Source organism: Pogoniulus pusillus, chromosome Z (genome assembly GCF_015220805.1).
Source record: "Pogoniulus pusillus isolate bPogPus1 chromosome Z, bPogPus1.pri, whole genome shotgun sequence".
Taxonomy (NCBI): domain Eukaryota; kingdom Metazoa; phylum Chordata; class Aves; order Piciformes; family Lybiidae; genus Pogoniulus; species Pogoniulus pusillus.
In genome coordinates, this window is record NC_087309.1 from 62,983,225 (window position 1) to 63,002,017 (window position 18,793).

The 18,793-nt window shown below is 41.5% G+C and overlaps 1 protein-coding gene across 3 annotated transcripts in view; it reads right to left on the minus strand.

Annotated features, from left to right (window-relative positions):
- PSIP1 (PC4 and SRSF1 interacting protein 1) overlaps nt 1-18,537 on the minus strand; it is a 40,490-nt gene extending 21,953 nt beyond the window's left edge. For 2 of the 3 annotated variants that reach the window (XM_064140629.1, XM_064140627.1), the window contains exons 1-6: nt 18,411-18,537; nt 17,772-17,969; nt 16,633-16,709; nt 12,957-13,095; nt 7,989-8,105; nt 800-907 (exon numbers count right to left, since the gene is read on the minus strand). In XM_064140629.1, the coding sequence (XP_063996699.1) occupies nt 800-907; nt 7,989-8,105; nt 12,957-13,095; nt 16,633-16,709; nt 17,772-17,843 (513 nt within the window). In that variant the 5' untranslated portion in view covers nt 17,844-17,969; nt 18,411-18,537. Of the gene's footprint in view, nt 1-799; nt 908-7,988; nt 8,106-12,956; nt 13,096-16,632; nt 16,710-17,771; nt 17,970-18,171 lie in introns of all 3 variants that reach the window. The other variant, XM_064140628.1, reaches the window with a different exon arrangement.
- Between the last annotated feature and the right edge of the window lie 256 nt (nt 18,538-18,793).

Here is an 18,793-nt window from a genome sequence, read left to right on the forward strand (position 1 = left end):
GTTTCCAAGCCCAGGTTCTTACTCTGTTTTCCCACGGGCTTGGCCCTCCAACTAATTAGAACTGACCATGGTGCACCTTCAATTCACAGTGTAAATGGAGCCCTGCTATAGAGACATTTTGGGTTGGTCTCCTTAGCGCAAAGCAGCCTAGCACTTGCATCCTCTCCCCTTAGGTAATACCCCTAAGGATACTTCTATGAATTGAATGAGTCCTCATTCCAACTTTGGTGAACATATATTTTCAGTACTCCTGAGCAGGAGGTTTCCTTTCCGAGTGAGCACATGCACATTTTGGTTCATCTTTCCAGAAATAATCCTTATATCCTAAGGTCAAAGCTTAACTGACTGGGCAGCAGAATATTCCTCAGTGACATCCAAACTTATACATTAACTGTGTTGGAAGAAGTGTAGAGAAATTCTGATTACAATAAGCCTGCATTTTTGAGTAGCCATTGCTGTCTGTTCTTGTGAATGTCTCTGCAACTGGCATGTAGTCATGTTTCAGTATGTCTTAACTATTCATCTCATCTTCTTGAAAAGTACACTTGCAATAATGTGCAATAAAATACACTCTTCCACCTATTTTAATTGAACTTATAGACAAGCCAGATGAAAACTCTCCCCTGGTGAAAGTTGCAACTCCTGTTAGCTTCAATGAGAGGTAAAAAAATGAGCGAGCATGAGTTTTACATAATTAAACATCTCCTGAGACTGTCACAGCAGTAATAACTATCCTCTCAGTAGTCAGTCAATAAACAGAGAATTAAGATATTTTTTGGTACATAAAGTTTTCACATACTTCTTTATTGCTTTTTTCCAAAGGCATATCATCTTCTGTTGAAGTGTCCATCTCCTTTTCTTCTGTTTCAGCTTCTGCAGGTAAATTATTATCTCCTTTAGGAGACAACTGCAAAGAGAGTGGACAAAAATGCATTTAGAAGCATTTAATAGTAAAAAGAACTCAATAATGACCATCAGAATGCTTTTCACTTTAAATGGTTTAAGTCTGTTTAATGTGTACCTTAGGCACACATCAAAAGCCTAAGGGAGGACCCCTTTCTCCAGCACACATTTGCAGATGGTTGCTGTTATAGCTTTAAAAGCCTATAGAGTTGAAAAATATGTCAGGGACTAGACAGTTCAGGAGGTGCACCCACAAAATTGTAATGTTGTTATGCAATCCCATAATGCTGCTTTCTCTTTATAAGCTGTCAGCAAGGCAAGCTTGTGCTCCTTTTCTTCCTTCTGCTTACTCTCTCTCTAGAAGGAGCTCTGTGTCTGGTAACATGGAGGGCTAGGCCTGTTTAGGCCTAAGAGCAGCAGAGGCAATGTGGGGGAGAAGAGAAGCACTGGGGAGTGTAGTTTAGTTGGGCTGGGGGGAAGGTTTAAGAGGATTTTCATGTATCTGGTATATGTATTAAGGATTTATATGCTCTGCATTCCTCTGTATTTTTTTGAAATATAATTCTTTATTTTTGTCCAATTTGAGAAGAGTTTTATTTTACTCTTACCAGGGAGTACAATTATAATTCTGCCTGCTCTTTAAAACCACGGCAGGGGTCAGAATAGGTCCAAATACCACAACACACTACAGCGGAACTTAAATTTCACTTTGCATTCACAGTAACCTAACTACATTTTTTCACCATATTTCATGAGTGCTAAGTGCTCATGCCAACATTCAACACTTGATTTGGATGACCGTTCATCTGTTAGATAGATACAGACAGCCACATCAGAGACCACATTCAGCAAAGAGTATCACTCCACTAAACAAAGACTAACATCAGTAAATAGACCACAAAAAAGATGGTTTCTCCTCACATGTCATCTGATCTGTACATTTTTCTTGGTTTGTTTAGTTTTGTTAAAAAAAACCTTAAAATACTAGTTTTTGTTTCAGGTGAGCAGTTAAGACCTGTAAAAAACCCAGTAATTTGTAATGATCTACTTGAAAACAACCAACATCTCCTTGCAGCCTGTATACACATTTTATGGGTTGTTTATTTTCTCACCTTTAATGCCCCGTGGCCAGCACTAAATGCTTGTCTCAGTTTTTAAAGGCCCCACCTACTGTTGTTTCAGTGTAGCTCTTGGCAGTCCATTGTAATGCTTGGTTTGGCTGGCATTTGGTGCAGCATAGGTGATGTGATATACACCCATTCAACACCATACTTTATGAGCCAGGTGTCTCTGAGGCTGCTTCAAAACTGAGTCCCATTGTTTGACTCAGTTCTTAGAGGTACCATATCACCAGAATTCTTGCTTTTCAAGGCTCAGAATGGCGTTTCAGACATGGCATGGGTGCCAAGGAAGGTTTCCAGCCATCCAGAGGTTACTTCCATCATTGTAAGCAAGCATATGGCACTTGGCCTCAGCAGGTTTACAGGACCTCATTGCTGTCTACAACTACCTGAAAAGAGGTTGTAGCCAGATGGAGGTCAGTCTCTTCTCCCAGACAACCAGCAACAGAACAAGGGGACACAGTCTCAAGTTGTGCTGGGGGAAGTATAGACTGGATGTTAGGAGGAAGTTCTTGACAGAGAGAGTGATTGGCATTGGAATGGGCTGCCCAGGGCGGGTGGTGGAGTCGCTGTCCCTGGAGATGTTCAAAAAAAGCCTGGATGAGGCACTTAGTGCCATGGTCTAGTTGACTGGACAGGGCTGGGTGATAGATTTGACTAGATGATCTTGGAGGTCTCTTCCAACCTGGTTGACTCCTATTCTATTCTACATACTTTCACAGGTTCCCTAAGCAAGCAGCCATATCCTCCCACAATTCAGCAGCCCAGATGGGTTTACCTCTGTGCTGCCAGCTGCTTTGCTTCCACTGCTGTAACCACATCCACATAGCATCTGCTATCAACCACAACAAGGCATAAAGTGCAAGCACCGGGCATCTTCCCTGCTCAGCCATATCTAAGGACAGTTAGACGGCTTCCACCTCTGCAAGCTGACTCATTTCAGGTTTTCCTTCAGCAGCTTCAGTGACTTCTTGTGTAGGATTCCACAAAGCAGCCTTTCATCGTTGGTGTTTTCCCACAATGTGACAGGGCCCATCGGTGAGCAAAACATATTGCTTCTCATAATCTTATACTTTGTTATATGGTGAGGCCTACTCAGCAATGTTAGCCCCCTCCTCCTCTGGTAACATCCTTTAATCTTTGCCCTCTGGCCAGTCTGTGATCACTTTCAAGATGTCTGGGTAGCAAGCATTCCTTCTTTGAGCCCACTGTGTTATCAGTGAGATCCACTTACTCCAGGTGTCAACAGTTACACGTTTAGAGTAAACTCTACCTTTGCAGTCAGGGTGCTAGAAGGTGCTGTGCTTCAGTACCAACTACTTCTGTGGCAGCTCAAACTCCTTCAAATACTGCCAACCACTTTCTCATATGCAGTACAGCTGGCTTTGGATTCCCTACTCCAAAATCCTAAGGGTCAGACTCAGATAACTCTGGGTACTCTCTGACAAAGGTTGCATGTAAGACCATTATTCCTGGCTGCAGTTGTGGTTTAAGACTGAATGTCTTAACCACAGAGAAAACTTCTCCAGAAGTACCAGAGAGTACAAGCAGTCAACAGTAGAAAATGCAGTCTTTGCTCATTTAATTTCCATCAGCCTGCACCTCCATATAAACAGACATCACTGTTTGCTCTTCCCTTTTTCTCCCTCTCTCTGCTTCCAGCATGCTTTAGCCAATATCTATTGTTTAGCATTTCAGAAGGAGGCTTTCAGCCTTGAGGGGCCAGACTAATTTTTAATATGCAATTCAGGCCCAGTATGGGGGGAAGCAGGGAGCCATGGCAGGGGTGGGGGGCATTAAGGCCTGAGTTTAGGCCTGGTTGGGGGAAGGCTTTGGCCTAAAGAGACTGTGGTAAGCCCACGTTTGAAGGACTGGGCAGAGGCTGAATATTAATTTATGGGGTGCTACAGGAACAGAGAAGAATGCATCAATGACAACAGTCGTGGTTTATCACTTGGCTGCTTTTGATTCCAGTGGGTCCAGCACAGCAGCATTTGTCATGGTAGCCTATCATCACTCTCCATTCTCCACTAGACTTTCTAACTGGACATACAGGCCCTCCAGCCAATTAATCAGGTTACAGATGGGAATCACAGTGGCTTGGCTGGTGTGATATTGCCAGTGAATGGTTGAGGTAGCAATTGGCACCTGCTGATCTTAACCCTCATCAATTCCATCACAGAAGGGTCCTTCAAGACATCATACAAAATGGGCAACTATTTATTTCCCTCAGCTACACATTACCCTTTCGGGTCCTTGAAATACTCTCTTCTGAAGCAGTCTATGCCAAGGCTGCATGGGCCAGTCCAACGGTGTTTTTATGTCACTCACTGCCAGTTAGGCTCACTTCATCTTCCCTCACACTCAGCTGCTGGGATCTCATTATCCCCAAAAGGTAGGTGGGTTCGAGCCCTCTATAGCTAGATGGCATTAAGGCACACTGTGTGTCAGTATCTACTAAGCCTTACACTCCTGTGGGTCTGACACACCAGGCCATTGGACTCACACAGTTGGATCCCCAGAGTCTAGTAAACTTGATCGTCCTTTTCCTCCACCTAGCTGGAAGCAGGATCCCTTTAATCCTATCAGAATCACTTGTGAAAGTGGCTTGGAGGCTCCTTGAACAGGATTAGAATGAAAATCAGCCTTTCTACCTTCCTGGAAATTTCCACTGGAAACAGGAGAGTGCGTTTCCTGGAGTGCTCATTGCTCATGTACTCATACAGCTAGGACTGAAGTGGGTTTTCCATACCACTTCCTCACATCTTCTCCGTGGTCACATAGGTAAAACCACAAGATGCCCAATGGTGCCCATATTCGAGATTTTCTCTTGGGCAGGGAAGTGCCTGCTCCCAACAGCTGAGATATGGGACTGTACAAGCAGGAAGCAGCACATGTTCTCTTTGAATCAATGACAGTGCTGGGACAGCTCCTCCACAGATGATAAGTGTGCCCAGAGAGAGAGAGAGAGAGAGAAACACACCCTTCACAATGCTAGAGCTGGCCAGCCAATTCATCCATCACTTGTCTCTGGTAGTCTTTCCAGGACACTACTGCCTGGCACGTGTGATGGCACATGATGGTGGCTTTGTAGGAACTTCCACCACGTAAGTGGTGTACAGTGGACTTCATCTGGAACTGAGGGTCTCATCATAAATCACCTCCAGCACAGCTAACTCCCTCAGGTATTGGATACTTCTCTCCATGGCAGTCCACTTGCCTATGTAAAATGTAACAACTTCCTTGAAGCAGTGCACTTCCTTCAAGCCTGGCACAATCTGCCTCCAGAGGTAATCCCAGAAACAGAGATTCCAGCTGACTGTTTTCCAGCAGTCAGGTGATAATATGCTCATCTGGATGGTGGATGGAATATTTTCATGTTTTGCAGCTCTCTCAGGGATACAGAGCAAGTGATCATCTCTGGCTCTTCTTCATAATCTTCTGATAGCCTTGGTTCATCATCATAACCCCTCATAAGGCAAACCAAATTATTGTATGAATTTTTTTTTCTATATAGGAGCAATGGATACCAGCACCTGGTCCCCTGTAGCAGGTGCAGCACCTACTGCCAGGGTTTTATTAGCCACAATACCTGACAGACTGTCTTTAGGTCCAGTGACCTTCTCTTCACCTTGAGAACATTTAACAGCATTGAAAAAGACTTGGTACCCCAGGGCTACTCCCCAGCCCATTGCAGTGATTTGTGTCTCGCAGGAATTGCCAGGTTGACAACATAATTTTTTTCAAACATTTCAGTCACTGATCAGGATTCTGCACTTGTTTGGGGTGAAATTCCAAACTCTGGAGGTGACTACTACACTAGGCCATTGCCCACACTCTCCCACACAGTCTGCCAGTCTTGGGGCAAATGGCAAATCTGAGTGATATTCTTGGGAAAGACTGTGTAACCCTGAACAAGATCTGGGACACACTCAGAAGACACACCAACACCATGCTGGCTTGGACATCCAGAGGATACTCAAAGTTCTCAAAATGTGTGGAAGTCTCCTTCCCTGTCTTGCCCATAAACAGGATGAGACTACCGACAAATGAGAATGCTGCTTACAAAACGCAAGCTTAATCCCATGACCAGAGCTACAGTCATGTCATAAATAGACAGTAACAAGTACAGCAATATGATAGACCTGATCCATTTCCTAGAGATGAAAAACATCACCACAGGGGATACATAGAGAACATAAGGATTTATACAATGCCACCATATGAACAGATGGACCCACATTGTGAACTATTTGATCTAGAAAATGCATATAACAAAATTATTTTAACACGTTTTGGTCAGATATTTCATTATCTCAACTCTTCAGATCCCATGTTGGCTGCCAAAAAGGACTGACATGGTTTTAAGCCCAGACACAGCTGAGCCTCACATGGCTGTTACCATTAAGCTAGGAAGGTTCAACTCTTACAGTACTACCTATGCACAGGACCAGTAAACTGAAACAAAGGTTTTTCAGCCTGAAATGCACTTTTTAGTATGAATACAATTTAAAGAGAATATAATTTTGCTTTGGAAGGATTCTAAAATACACTCATGTGCAAAGCAAGGAAGCTAAACTGTCTATATGAACTACTGTTTTCCTGAATCAAAAGTTCAAATGATACAGCTATGAAATCCTTTATATCCATTTATACTCTCGTGAGCCCATTAGGAATATAACCTAATTCAAACTGATACCTCTAATCTATTCTTTAGCCTTGAAAAGAGAAGACTGAGGGGATATTACCAATGCATATAAAGTGAAGGTCATGAGGATGGGGCTGAGCTCTTTTCAGTGATGCCCAATAATAGGACAAGGGTCAACAGGTACAACTTAGAATATAGGAGTTTTAACTTTACAAAAAACTTCTTTACTTTGAGGCTGACGGAGCACTGGAACAGGCTGCCCAAACAGCTTGCTGAGTCTCCTCTGGCGATTTTCAAAACCCATCTGGATGCTGCCCTGCACACCAGATCTATGAGAACCTGCTTTAGCAGGAGGGTTGGTGTACTTGTTTGAGGCTATTTGGAATATTTTAATGAGAGAATTAGATCACTGGTTGTGAAAAGAAAATAATGATGATGTCTATATCTTGTATTGGTTTGCTGAGAGGGATAAAAAGCCAAAATATAAACAATTCTCCCTCACTTTGTCCTGGGATGTTGCCCTGTTCATTACTCATTTAATCTGCTCTAATATATCTTCCTTAAATTTCAGCTAACAACTAACACATAAGCTTTGCTGGCTTTTTGGTTTTGCTTACCCATCTGAGCTAAAGAGGGAGAATGAAGGGGTAGCTTTGAGGCCTTTTGGACAGTTTCTTTGTCTGGGAGGGAGTTTGGATTTCTGTAGTATTTCTAATCTGTATGTAATTGTAAATGTATTGTGTATATACGCTTGTAAATTTTGCCATGCTGTAAACAGAGCTTCATTTTACTTCCAAGCCGTCTGAGGTAGTCTGGTAAATTTCAAATAGTGTTGGGGGAGAAAGTTCCTAACCCACCTCAGTTGAACTAGATGCTTTTCAGAGGTCTCTTAAAACCACTACCATTCTGTGATCGTTTGATGCAGGCAAACACATTGAAAAACCCTTTCAGCTCAAGTAGAACCTAATGCTCCTCAAACCTGTTGTAACTGAAAAGAGACAGTCATTACCTGTCTATGACACTAAAGAGTCATCAATAAATCTTGATGATCTTTTCTACCTTTTCCTGCCTAGGCAGTATTGGGTGAATTTAGTTGAAGCATGTTATGATTTTAAAATACAGACTAGTGAAGAGCTTAATTTTGCACTGCACCTCAAAAGGAATATAGGACAACAATATTATTGTATATACAGCTGAAAAGAAGCAAAGCCAAGACAGTTACAACAGTAACACATTGTTAAAAGTATTTAAGTAAAAAGCTGGCAATATAGTTTTGAATTAAAGATGCTTCCGGAAGAACAAATTCAGCCACTTACTTTTGGGACAGAAAACTTCCTTCTTTTTGCTCCTGCTTTTTCTTCACTGCCCTCAGCAGGCTCCTGACTACCTTCTTGAACAGCTTCTTTGACTGGAGTGTTAACAGCTGGATGGGACTTCAACATAAAAACATAAAAAATGAGATATAAATCCCTTCCTGAACTACAGAGTAACAACACTGAGAGGTGTTCTGCTACTGGTACCTTACTGAAGAAAGCATCATGATAAGGAACAAAATCTTTATTAGAATTACAAGAATAGTAACATATATCTTATTTCATTAATTTCCACACTTTTCAGTTTAAATTCCATTCTCATTATCAACCTTTCAACCTCTAACGCTGTAATTTCCACAATAAGAATACTGCAGCATGAGGTTTTGTGTGTAATTGAAAAGAAAAATTTAAAACTGTTTTTAATCAACTTGTGATTGTAGAGTCAAGAAGTCCATTTTTAAGAGAGCCATCAATCCTAAGTGAAACAACTACCTGCTCCTGAAAACATGAGCAGGAAAAAGAAAAAAAAGAAACATCTAAAGAACTGAAGTTAAAAACACTGTAATAAAGAAGGCAAAGCCAAAATTACATTTTTTTTATTCCTTTACATTGTGGAAGGCATTATTACTCTGAAATATTAGCTCCTTCAAATAAAGCTTAGAGAACTCCTCTGACTCTTCAATTTTCCCCACACTGAGGAAGTGGTTTTGGATTAAAGCCCAAGCCACAGGCTCTCTTCTGCCCTCCACCTCCCCTACTAGCAGTTACAAGCAACATCTGCGAAGTATAAATATTACTTTCAGAATATCTCAGCCAAATCTGGCAGTTAAACAGAAAACGTGGCTCTCAGACTTATCATGAGAAAATATGCCCAGTAAAAGTACAGAAAAAGAATTTTAAAAATAAATGCAGTGAATTCCTCTATGTGAATAGCTGACAAGTCTGTCACTTCAGTATTACCTTGTATTTGGAATAAAAGTTGGATTTTGCCAACATCTCCACATGATTACCTCCTTCCCTCTGACCCTGCCTGTTGTGTGGCCAAAGATACCCTACACCTACTCACCCTGAATCTCTATGCTCTGATAACTGAACTGTCTTGTCTGACACTGTCCAGTAAGCATCCTTCACTTAACTTACTGGTCATCTCTCACACACTGACAGGTTGTCAAAGCCCTCTGTGAACCAGGCCCGTGTGAACTGTGGTCTGGGAATGCCTCAAACCTGTCACAATCAGCAGACCTGGCAGCAGACAAATTGAATCACCACATGCAACCAGCTGTGCCCATGACTGATTAAGTTTGGATGGGACCCTTTAACTAAAGGTAAACTAAAATGGTATTTGTAATCAGAGGTAGTCATAACAGCAATTGGAAGATGGTGTAAAATAGCCTAAAACTAGATATTGAAATATAAGACTCTATGGCAATTAGTGTTGTTTTGCCAGGGAAATGAAAAATAGGATGAGATTCCACACGCAGATTAGTTCTTTGCACTCAGAGACAATTGTGATGTTTGTCACGGGGCAGGTGTGATCTCAGTGTCTGCCTGTGTCAGAGCTCCAGGACTCTTGCTGAAACTGCTTGGAAAAATTAATGTTTGCCTCTTGTCAGTGCTCCAGTAAGGTCTCGCACCGAGATAAGTTTGCAAAGCTAAAATAATAGTTTTGATTTATTAAAACAAAAGATGCAAGAAAATTCAGGATTGCAGGCAACACATGAGCCTGAGCCAATAACTCTCAAGTAACACCCAGAGGGTCAGTGATGCAAATCGATAGTAATGCTAGCAGAGTTTGAAATGTGTCAAATACGCAGTTTTGGCTGGAGAATGTACCTATCTTGGGTGAAAGGGTGGAGACACAGCCCCTGAGCCACCCGTGTCTCAGTTGTGTCCACAGTCTTCACACGCACAGACAGAGGTGCTCCCCTCCTTGCTTTATACATACTAACCCAGTCTGTCTCCATTTTCTACACGCACTATTAAACTTTGTGTCCTTCCCTGACTAAAACATCCAGAAGCCTTACCCCTCAAAAAATCTTTAGCTCTTAAAGCAGCCATGAACACTCGTACAAAGAAGGGAAGTACCTTTCCCTTAGTAATAGGAGAAACCATGCACTTGTTCCTCCAGCTCTGATCACAGGATGCTAAGGTAATAGCCTCATGAATAGGAAAGCTGCAACACAGTAAAACACCAAGGGGACTAAGTGATGTATGAAGTAAGGTAACTCTGAAGTCTCACCACTGTAAGACTACCCTGTAAAGTACTGAAGAAATAAAGCTAATAAGCAAAACTAGTGAAACTAAACCAGAATCTGAATATCACACTACAGTTTTATTATTCTTGGAAAAGTAGGATGTTCCTTCATCTCATCTATAAGCTTCAGTGGAATGGTGACATATTTCAGTTCTAAGAATTAAGCCCACGAATCAGTGTTTTGTGGGAAAAAAAAACCCACAAACAAATGTGGAAGGCCCATGACTAATTGACCTGACATCAAAGATGCTCAAATAAATTATCTCTGAGCTAAAGTCTTACTCCAGTTTTGTTTCAGGTCACATTAACACTTACTGCGTCTGTTTTAAATCTTTATTTAGAGAATGTCAAATCCAGTAAGCCATTGGCAGATGTACTCAAAATGTTAGCACTAAAAAGAATTACCCACAACTAAAAACAAGAGGCGGCTTCATCCTAAGGGCTTGATTTAGTCTGAATACAAGTTGTTTTTAACAACACACAGCCCACAACAGAAAACTACTAAAAGAAAGATTTTCTAAACTTAAAGGTGAAAACTCAGAAGACTTAGACTTACAGAATGGTCTGGGCCAGAAAGGACTTCTAGAGGTCAGCTAGTCCAGCCTCCCTGCAGTCAGCAGGAACATCTCCACTAGACCAGGTCACCTTCACTGATTCTGTAAGAGATCATCCCTTCTACTCAAGCAAGGCCACATAGAGCCATGGCTTTTAACCGTCTCCAAGGACAGACAATCCACAATTTCCCTGCGAAACCTGTGCCAGTGCTCAGTCACTCTCACAGTAAAAAATTCTTCCTAATGTTCACATTGCAAGTCCTCATATTTCAGTTGGTGCCCAGTGCCTTTGGTCTTGTCACTTGGCAGCACTGGAAACAGCCTGGATCTGTCCAATTTTCACCCTCCCTTCAGGGTGAATAGAACCAGCTCTTTTAGTGTTTCCTCATAGCAGAGATGCTAATTCATCATGTTCGTGGCCATTTGTGGGATTCTCTCAGCAGCACGTTGACATGTGCCTTGCACTTAGTAGTTCAGAACTGGACATGGTACTCCAGTTAAAACATCCCTTCTATGAGTTTTTTTCTTTCCGCAATTTTAAGGCTCATTTATAGTAACAGATTCTAAATAAAATTCATGGAAAGAAAAACTTTAAATACAGAATTTGTGAAGAAAATGGTAAACAACTACCCAGTGGCTCTAGACAGAACCTCTGACCAACTAACTGAAAGACCCTGTGAAAGAGCTATCACCAAAGCTAAATGGAACTCAGAATGTGGAAAGGCCTACCTTGTGAAAAAAAAAAACAAAAAAAACAACAAACTAAAAATCAGACTTTGAAAACAGTTTGTATGCATCTCCTGGCAGCATGTTTTGCACATTTCCAATTGGAATCCTATTCAGGAATGTCTGAGATCCTAAAAAAGCAACCCATAGTACTGCTTAATTGAAGTTACTCACTCCTGTTGTGAAACAAAATGCTAGTTACTGGTTGTTTATACTCAGAATTTCACTTTGATAGAATTACTGGTAAACTCAGTTATGGTTCACAACTTCCTCAGCCATCCATGGAGCGTCTCTCCTAAATTGTCACAAAGAAAACAGCCAAAGGGTATACCAATACCAGAAAGAATCTGTCCCTTATTAATGCAGTCCCTCCTACTCTGATGAAGAATTAGCATCCTTCTGTATCGCAGAGAAGAAAAAGCATGCATACAGAGTGCGCTGTCCTATCTCTTGATTATATAAAAGCAGAAACTTTTCAGCTCTTGTCCTTCAAACTAGAAACACATTAACTTGGGATATCTTATAAAGTCGAGATTAACCTATGCTGAAATATCAATCTGGCATGTCTCATAAGCGTAGTGAAAAATACCCAAAAAAATACCCATTATTATTTTCATTATTGCAGCATTGTCTAGAAGACCCAGTATGTTATCATAGTCCAGTCTGTGTCTGGTGTACAGGGCAAAACTAAGAGGCTACAGAATGTTCACAGGCAGGTAGGCAAAGACAAAACAAGCAAGATAATTTCTTTCTCTTCAGATTAAACCTGGGTCTTTTTATGGGTCGCACTGCATAGTTTTAAGTTTAAGCTTGGAAGACTTATCAAGAAGGCAAGAAAGGAAGAACTACAGATGGACAAAAACTGAATCAAGAAAGCCTTATGACAGTTTGAGTGTAAAAGGCAAGCACCACATTGCTTCCAATGGAAGAAAAATACTATACACTAAGGAAGCACGTACTGAAACACTACAAGAACACTTGAGAGAAAGCACTTGGGTTTAGAACACAGAAAGTAGCAGAATGACTGAGATTCCAAACAGCTACCACTTGTCAAGCCCAGTTGTACAGTTCCAAACATAAATTTACTAAGAATATATGTAGTTGTAAGTACAGATAAATAAGTAGACATACAGCTATAAGTAAAACTTCATGTGTGCTCCAAGTGTTAACGTTTAGCCTTGTTCTCCAAAACTGTCAACACAATCCCTTGTGAGTTTACTATAAGAAACAGATACTGTCAGTTAAACACCACTCTCCATCTCTTTTATGCTACAATTACTAGAGATCAATTAAAAAATATATTTAAATTTTAAAAAATAGTCTGTCTTGCAGCTTAATGACAGCAATAATTCATTACTCTACAGCAAGGAAATATATTGCCTTTTCCTTCCCACAACAGTATAGAAACAAAAGATTTACAGACTCCGCACAACTCACCTGCTGATGGGAAAACTTCACTTTGGGATTGTTGTCAATTTCCCACAACCCTTCATTAAAACCTTTTCTTTTATTTGGTTTGCCATATTTATCTTTATTTTCAGAGTAAGGGAATATGTCCTTTGGTCCCAAAAATGCCCTTGAGGAGAAAAGGAACAATAAAAACAAAATTTCACATTTTAAACAGTCTTCTCAAAGAGGTAAGCATCAAACTTTTTTAATATGTGAAATTCGTTATTACTGTAACATCTGTTACACAAGCATGTTTAGTTTCTTTTTTTTTTTTCTTAAATTTCAATGACGCAGGTACTCCATTACTACCACCACACATATGGACCTGCTCCCTCCCAGGATGACTGTCTGAGTAAAAAACCATGTTGCATCTTTTTAAAGACTACAGCTAACAGGATAACAAACTACTGTGAACAATCAGAAACTGAGTAATGCACAAATAAACAGGAAGAGAAATTGCTTCCTTAGTTAAAAACATCAGGCTTAAATGTTAAGAATAAAGAATTCTTGAATATGGAAAAGAAAACAATTTAAAGGGGAAGAAATGGCTCCAGGCTAACAAAGAAAATATTTCAGAGCCTTTAAATTAAAAGTAATCCAGTTAAAATACAAAAATTAAGAGTCATTTTCAGTGTATCAGACAGGGAACAAAAAACAACATTGGATTATGTTAACATCTTTGTAAGAATGCTATGTAATTCAGTAGCTTTTGACAACAGAATCTCCTAACTTGATTTATCAAACTTAACCAAAAAAACAATGAACCAAAACATTTTAAAATGTTCCTTGCTTTTTCTTGCCTAATTTTTTTTCAAGGAAGAAAGCATTCATGTTTTATTTAAAATACTGTTGTAAGGGAGGTCTTAACACTGCCTGCATACCTTTGTCAGAAAAAAGACACTCCTGTATAGCACTACCCCTACTGTAAGTTGCATATGGCCTGTATATAACCTTTAAGCTTTTCTCATATGGCAAAGTCACATTAACCACACTACTATCCTCTCTAAATTAGGCTTGGGGAAAAAAGATAACTTGTGAGAACCAATATTCTGCTGAGGAACATCAGGTTTCATACCCTCCCAAGTAAGGATTTCACTGTAGCAATCTATATGCTGCTAACAGAAAAATAGTATCACTTAATGGTACATTCTTACCTTCAATCTGTGTCTAGACATGGCTTTATCTGACTGAATACAGGTTAGACTCATATACCTGAAACGCTGCAGACGCTTCCTTCCTAAAGTATTAGCTCACAGAGAAGTTAAACAGATAGTCTAAGCTCCACTATTTTCTTCATCTTTAAAAGAGACTTTCTTGAGACTCACATCCTACTAAACAAAAGAGAACACATCATCACCTAGAAAGCTTAAACATATCCTAGTCCAGCAGTAAAATACTCACCTCTGTGTACAATGTATTAATAAAGCCACTGAGACAGAACAGACTGCAAATCACGCACTTCTTTAGAAAAGATGGCTAGAGAGGATTCAGCCACTGTGAGAAAGATGCATCTGTGCAAAGCCTACTTAACCAGACCACAAGGCTGGCTATGGAGCCAAAAACCAGAATACAAAAAATAGGAAACATCACTCCCTTCTTCCCCATCTTCTGCAGGGAAGCATTTTCCCAAGCCTCTATTCATACCATTCAGGCTTTGAAAAACACTAGAAATCAGCTGCTGTGAAAAGGTCACATAGCCTAATCGGTTCCTGTAGTCAAGTCCCCAGGTAGCAAAAAGAAAAAGGAACAAGAACGCTAAACGAGAGGTTAAGCTAATGCTAGACTTCAGTGTGAGTTTTTGTTTGTCTGTGACCAATCAAAACTTGCAAAAATGTTATTTGCTGGTAAAACAGATTAAAATAAAGCTTTTATTAAGTATTTATTGTATTACTCTTTCAGGAAAAGGACACTGTTGCTGAATTTAGTACAGAAATAAACAAAACACATCTCAAATTTCCCAAGTAAGATAGGCTGTATTATGTACAGACTGTTAACATGCTGAAGGTACATCACTGTAATTCTTAATTGTGAAAAGCACAGTGGAGAACAAGTTTACCTCATTTAACTCCCATGAAAAAAGTACAGAAAGTTCCTAAAAGATCACTAAGATCACTTTTTACAGACACAAAATTGCTTGCCACAGAACTGCATTCTCCTTTTTTACCTGATCTACTTCCAGACATTTGCCGTAAGCAACAACAGGTAAGAACAAAAAAAATGTGAGTTTCACCTATCATCACTCTAAGGAACACAAGATAATGTCATGTGCTTAAGGAACAAACTCCAGCAGACAGATAGACCATTCTGTACTTGGCAGTGTGCATGAAATTTAATGTATTTCTCTTATGTTGTAGGGATTTCTGAAATGCACTAACCCTGAACTGCCAGCCTGACAAAAAAGACATGAAATGAAAACTTTGTTCTGTAGCAACATCAAAGAGTAGGGGACAGTTACAATGTACCCATGTTATCCATCATAACTTTAAAAGAGACAAGAATTAAACTTCATAACTTAAGTGAATCCCAGGAACTGCTTTCTCTGACATGCAAAAAAACCCAACAACAAACAAACAAAAAAACCTGAGCCACTGCAAAATCTATTGAGGGTGAAAACACTTAAAGAAATGCATACATGTATAAACTAAGTATACATAAGGGTTTTTTCTCCAGAGAAAGAACTTCTTAAAAAAAGAACCAAGTAAGAAGTGAGGTCAGAGGGAGCAGGGGATGTTTAATTCAGCACAACATACTGTCTTAACAGAGCTTACAAAAAGACAGATGTAAAGTACCAGACTAAAGCAACGTAATAGATATTAAATAAGATGTAAAAAAGCAAGGTCTTTCCAAAAAACTCAAGAAATAGATTTCTACTTGCCTTTTTACTGATAAGAACAGCAGAATTAACACACCATTACAGGTTTGGTTCTTTTTTAAAACACAAAGAAACAAATCAGACAACAAATGTAGCACTGAGTTTGAAGCCTTACAAATCTACACTAGGACAACCAGTCACGCTGTAATGTAATATGGTATTTTTCAAAAGACTGAACTGAATAAAACCCTAGTATACTGACACTGAAATTTAGCAATGGAAGGAATATATTCCTTCAAAGCAGATGTCATAACTGCAAAGTGCCAGCACTGCTGAAATTACGCAAAGATGAGTATTTTGCAGGTTGACAGCTACACAGCTAGCTGCACTTCCTCACTTTTGTCTCCATATCTCATAGAACCCCAACACCCACAATGCGAAACTTCTCCAGAGAAAACACACACGTGTCTGCTTCTCAAATTTTGCCTATCTCAGAAATATTGTTCCCAGCCTCATTTCACTTTCTTTGACAATGTATTATTGAGAATTTTGAGGATTCAAAGGATTATATTTAGAAGTTCAATACTGAGGAAGAAAAAAAATAATGTCAGCCATACTATTACAGGTAGGAATGTTTTCCCTTTCTGACAAGGAAAATGTATGGTTCTAGTCTAAAATTCCCTTGAATAACTTAAGCAAAAATGAGAGATTTATGTCTTGTCAAAAGACAGTAATTCAGGAAGAATTTGGTCTGCTACTGGGTAACACAGAATATGTGCAGATAAGCCATTAACTTCTTCTATCAGCATTCTATAATGGAAAAAGCATGATCCTTAAATATAAAGGACTTACGTCTCATGGGTGCCAAAAAAGAAAATAGGCATTTTATTTGTAGGAGGCTTTACTGCTCCATCAGGAACTTCATCCACCTATGGAAAAGACAGACTGTAATTCAAGTCAAATAATGGTTAATAACAGTCTAAATGAAAAACATGTTAAGCATTAAAAAACTTATCCAGAACACCATCTCTCAAGATCTTTTAACTGTATTTTGCAAAATAATAGCAGAATGAAAGTATTAGCAACAATAGGAAATGACAACACTTCTCATGGTACGGCAATACATGACTATTTTCTTTAAAAATATGATGTACTACAGCTAAAAAATACATTTAATTCCATTTAAATACCACCCCTCTTTCAGCATAAGCACTAGTAAAGCTTTCTACCCTTATGCTGTGCTGGGGAGTTGTCCAAGCCCACATATCAAGTGCCACAAAAATGACAAATTATCCGATAAACTTTAAAAAAACCTTCTTAGCCATGATCTTAGCTAAATCTCTCATAATTAGTCTTTTGCCCATATCTTCACAACCATCAAACTACCTACAGCAGTCACACCACTTGCAATACCTCTTCCAAGAGGGCAGGGAAAAAGCAAAAAGGAGTGAACAGTGCTTATTCTACAGAAAACACTACAGGAAGTGCTGATTTTACAAGTGAAAAGTAAACTTGCCATAACTCCATGTTTTTTATTTTGTCAAAAAAAAAAAAAGGCAGTTACGTGGGAACACCGTATCTGTATAGTTAGGTGCTTGCACAGCTCCAGCGTCATGCTACCATACAGAATTCTGCCTTTCTAAAGGCCAAGTTATGCAAATGAGAACAACTAACGACTACTGGAGTGGGCTACTTGTTACAGGAGAAGCGACTTTAGCAGACGGTAACAAAGAACCAGAGCGCAGGGTCTGCAGTGTAATTGAGGTGTTCCTTCCAAACAGGGGAGCGCTAACGCGTCCCCCTCGCACAAGGCGGGAGGGAGCAACGTGGTTTAGCCGCACTGCTCTCCACAGGTGTCTGAAAGCACTTCTTGGCAGCACAAAGCCGGAACAGGAGGAGGGGAGGCCAGGAGAGGCGGGTGCAGGGGAGCGTGGAGCACAGGTTTAGAGCAGGAGGGCGTTGCAGGCCGCGGGGAAGGAGGGGTGCCTTACCCTGGCTGGCCAATGGGGATAACCCTTCATCTTGGCGAAGATCAAGTCTCCGGGTTTGAAATCTCGGCTCATGTTTTCTCACCGACGCGACGCCTGTTGCCTCCAGGCGAACTGGGCCGAGGGGAGGGGTCTGCACCTCCAGCCCCAGCCACCGAGGCGCTGCCCGCCGCCCGAGGTCCTGCTGCCAGGATAAAAACACTGGAGAGGGGAAGGGGAGATAAGGGCAACACAGAAGAGCACATCAACAGCGCGCTCCGCAAGGGCGGACGACCCCTCGACCAGCAGCAGGGGGACGCCAAGCCCACCCATCGTCCCCACATAAAGTCCCTCGGGGAGCCCAACGACCGCGCCCGCAGCCCCCACCCGCAGCGCGTTGGCAGTACCGACGCCACACTCATACCTACGCGGGTCGGAGTGGGCCGCACGCAGCCTGGAGCACCTGCCCGCCGCTCGCTAGCCCGTCTTCGCGCACACGGGGCTCGGCTGAGCCTGCCGCGGCCGAAGCTGCCCCTTCCCCCGAGAATACGGCTCCCACCACACGGCCACGCAGCCCGGCCCCTCGCACAAGGCGCGGAAGTGAAGCTCCGCCCGGCCGCCTTCCCGCCCACCGCCTCAGCGGTCTGGCGCTCCGCTACCCACCGCCCTGGCTTTCGATCCACCTCCGCCTGCAGCACCAGCCGCCGCCGCGGGAGATACGGCCGCGCTCCCTCCTCCCGCCAGGCGGGGCTGTACCAACGGCCACGCCGCAACCGGCTGGCAGGGGAGGTACGGGCACGCAGGGTGTGCCCTGATGAAAAACAGCCCGTTTGACTCCTGCTTCCAGTCTGAGCGCGAACAAGACAGCCACGAAAACAAGTCACTTGCTCATCCGCTTCGAGGAAGAGAACGATGAAAGAAGCGAGAGAGCGTCATTCATGCACGCTCCCCTCAGCCGTGCCCATGGCTCATTCCTCCTTCCCCGGGGGCGGAGCGGCCGCGCACTGGGAGGGGGAGGGGGAGCGAGAGAGAGGAGGAGGAGCCGT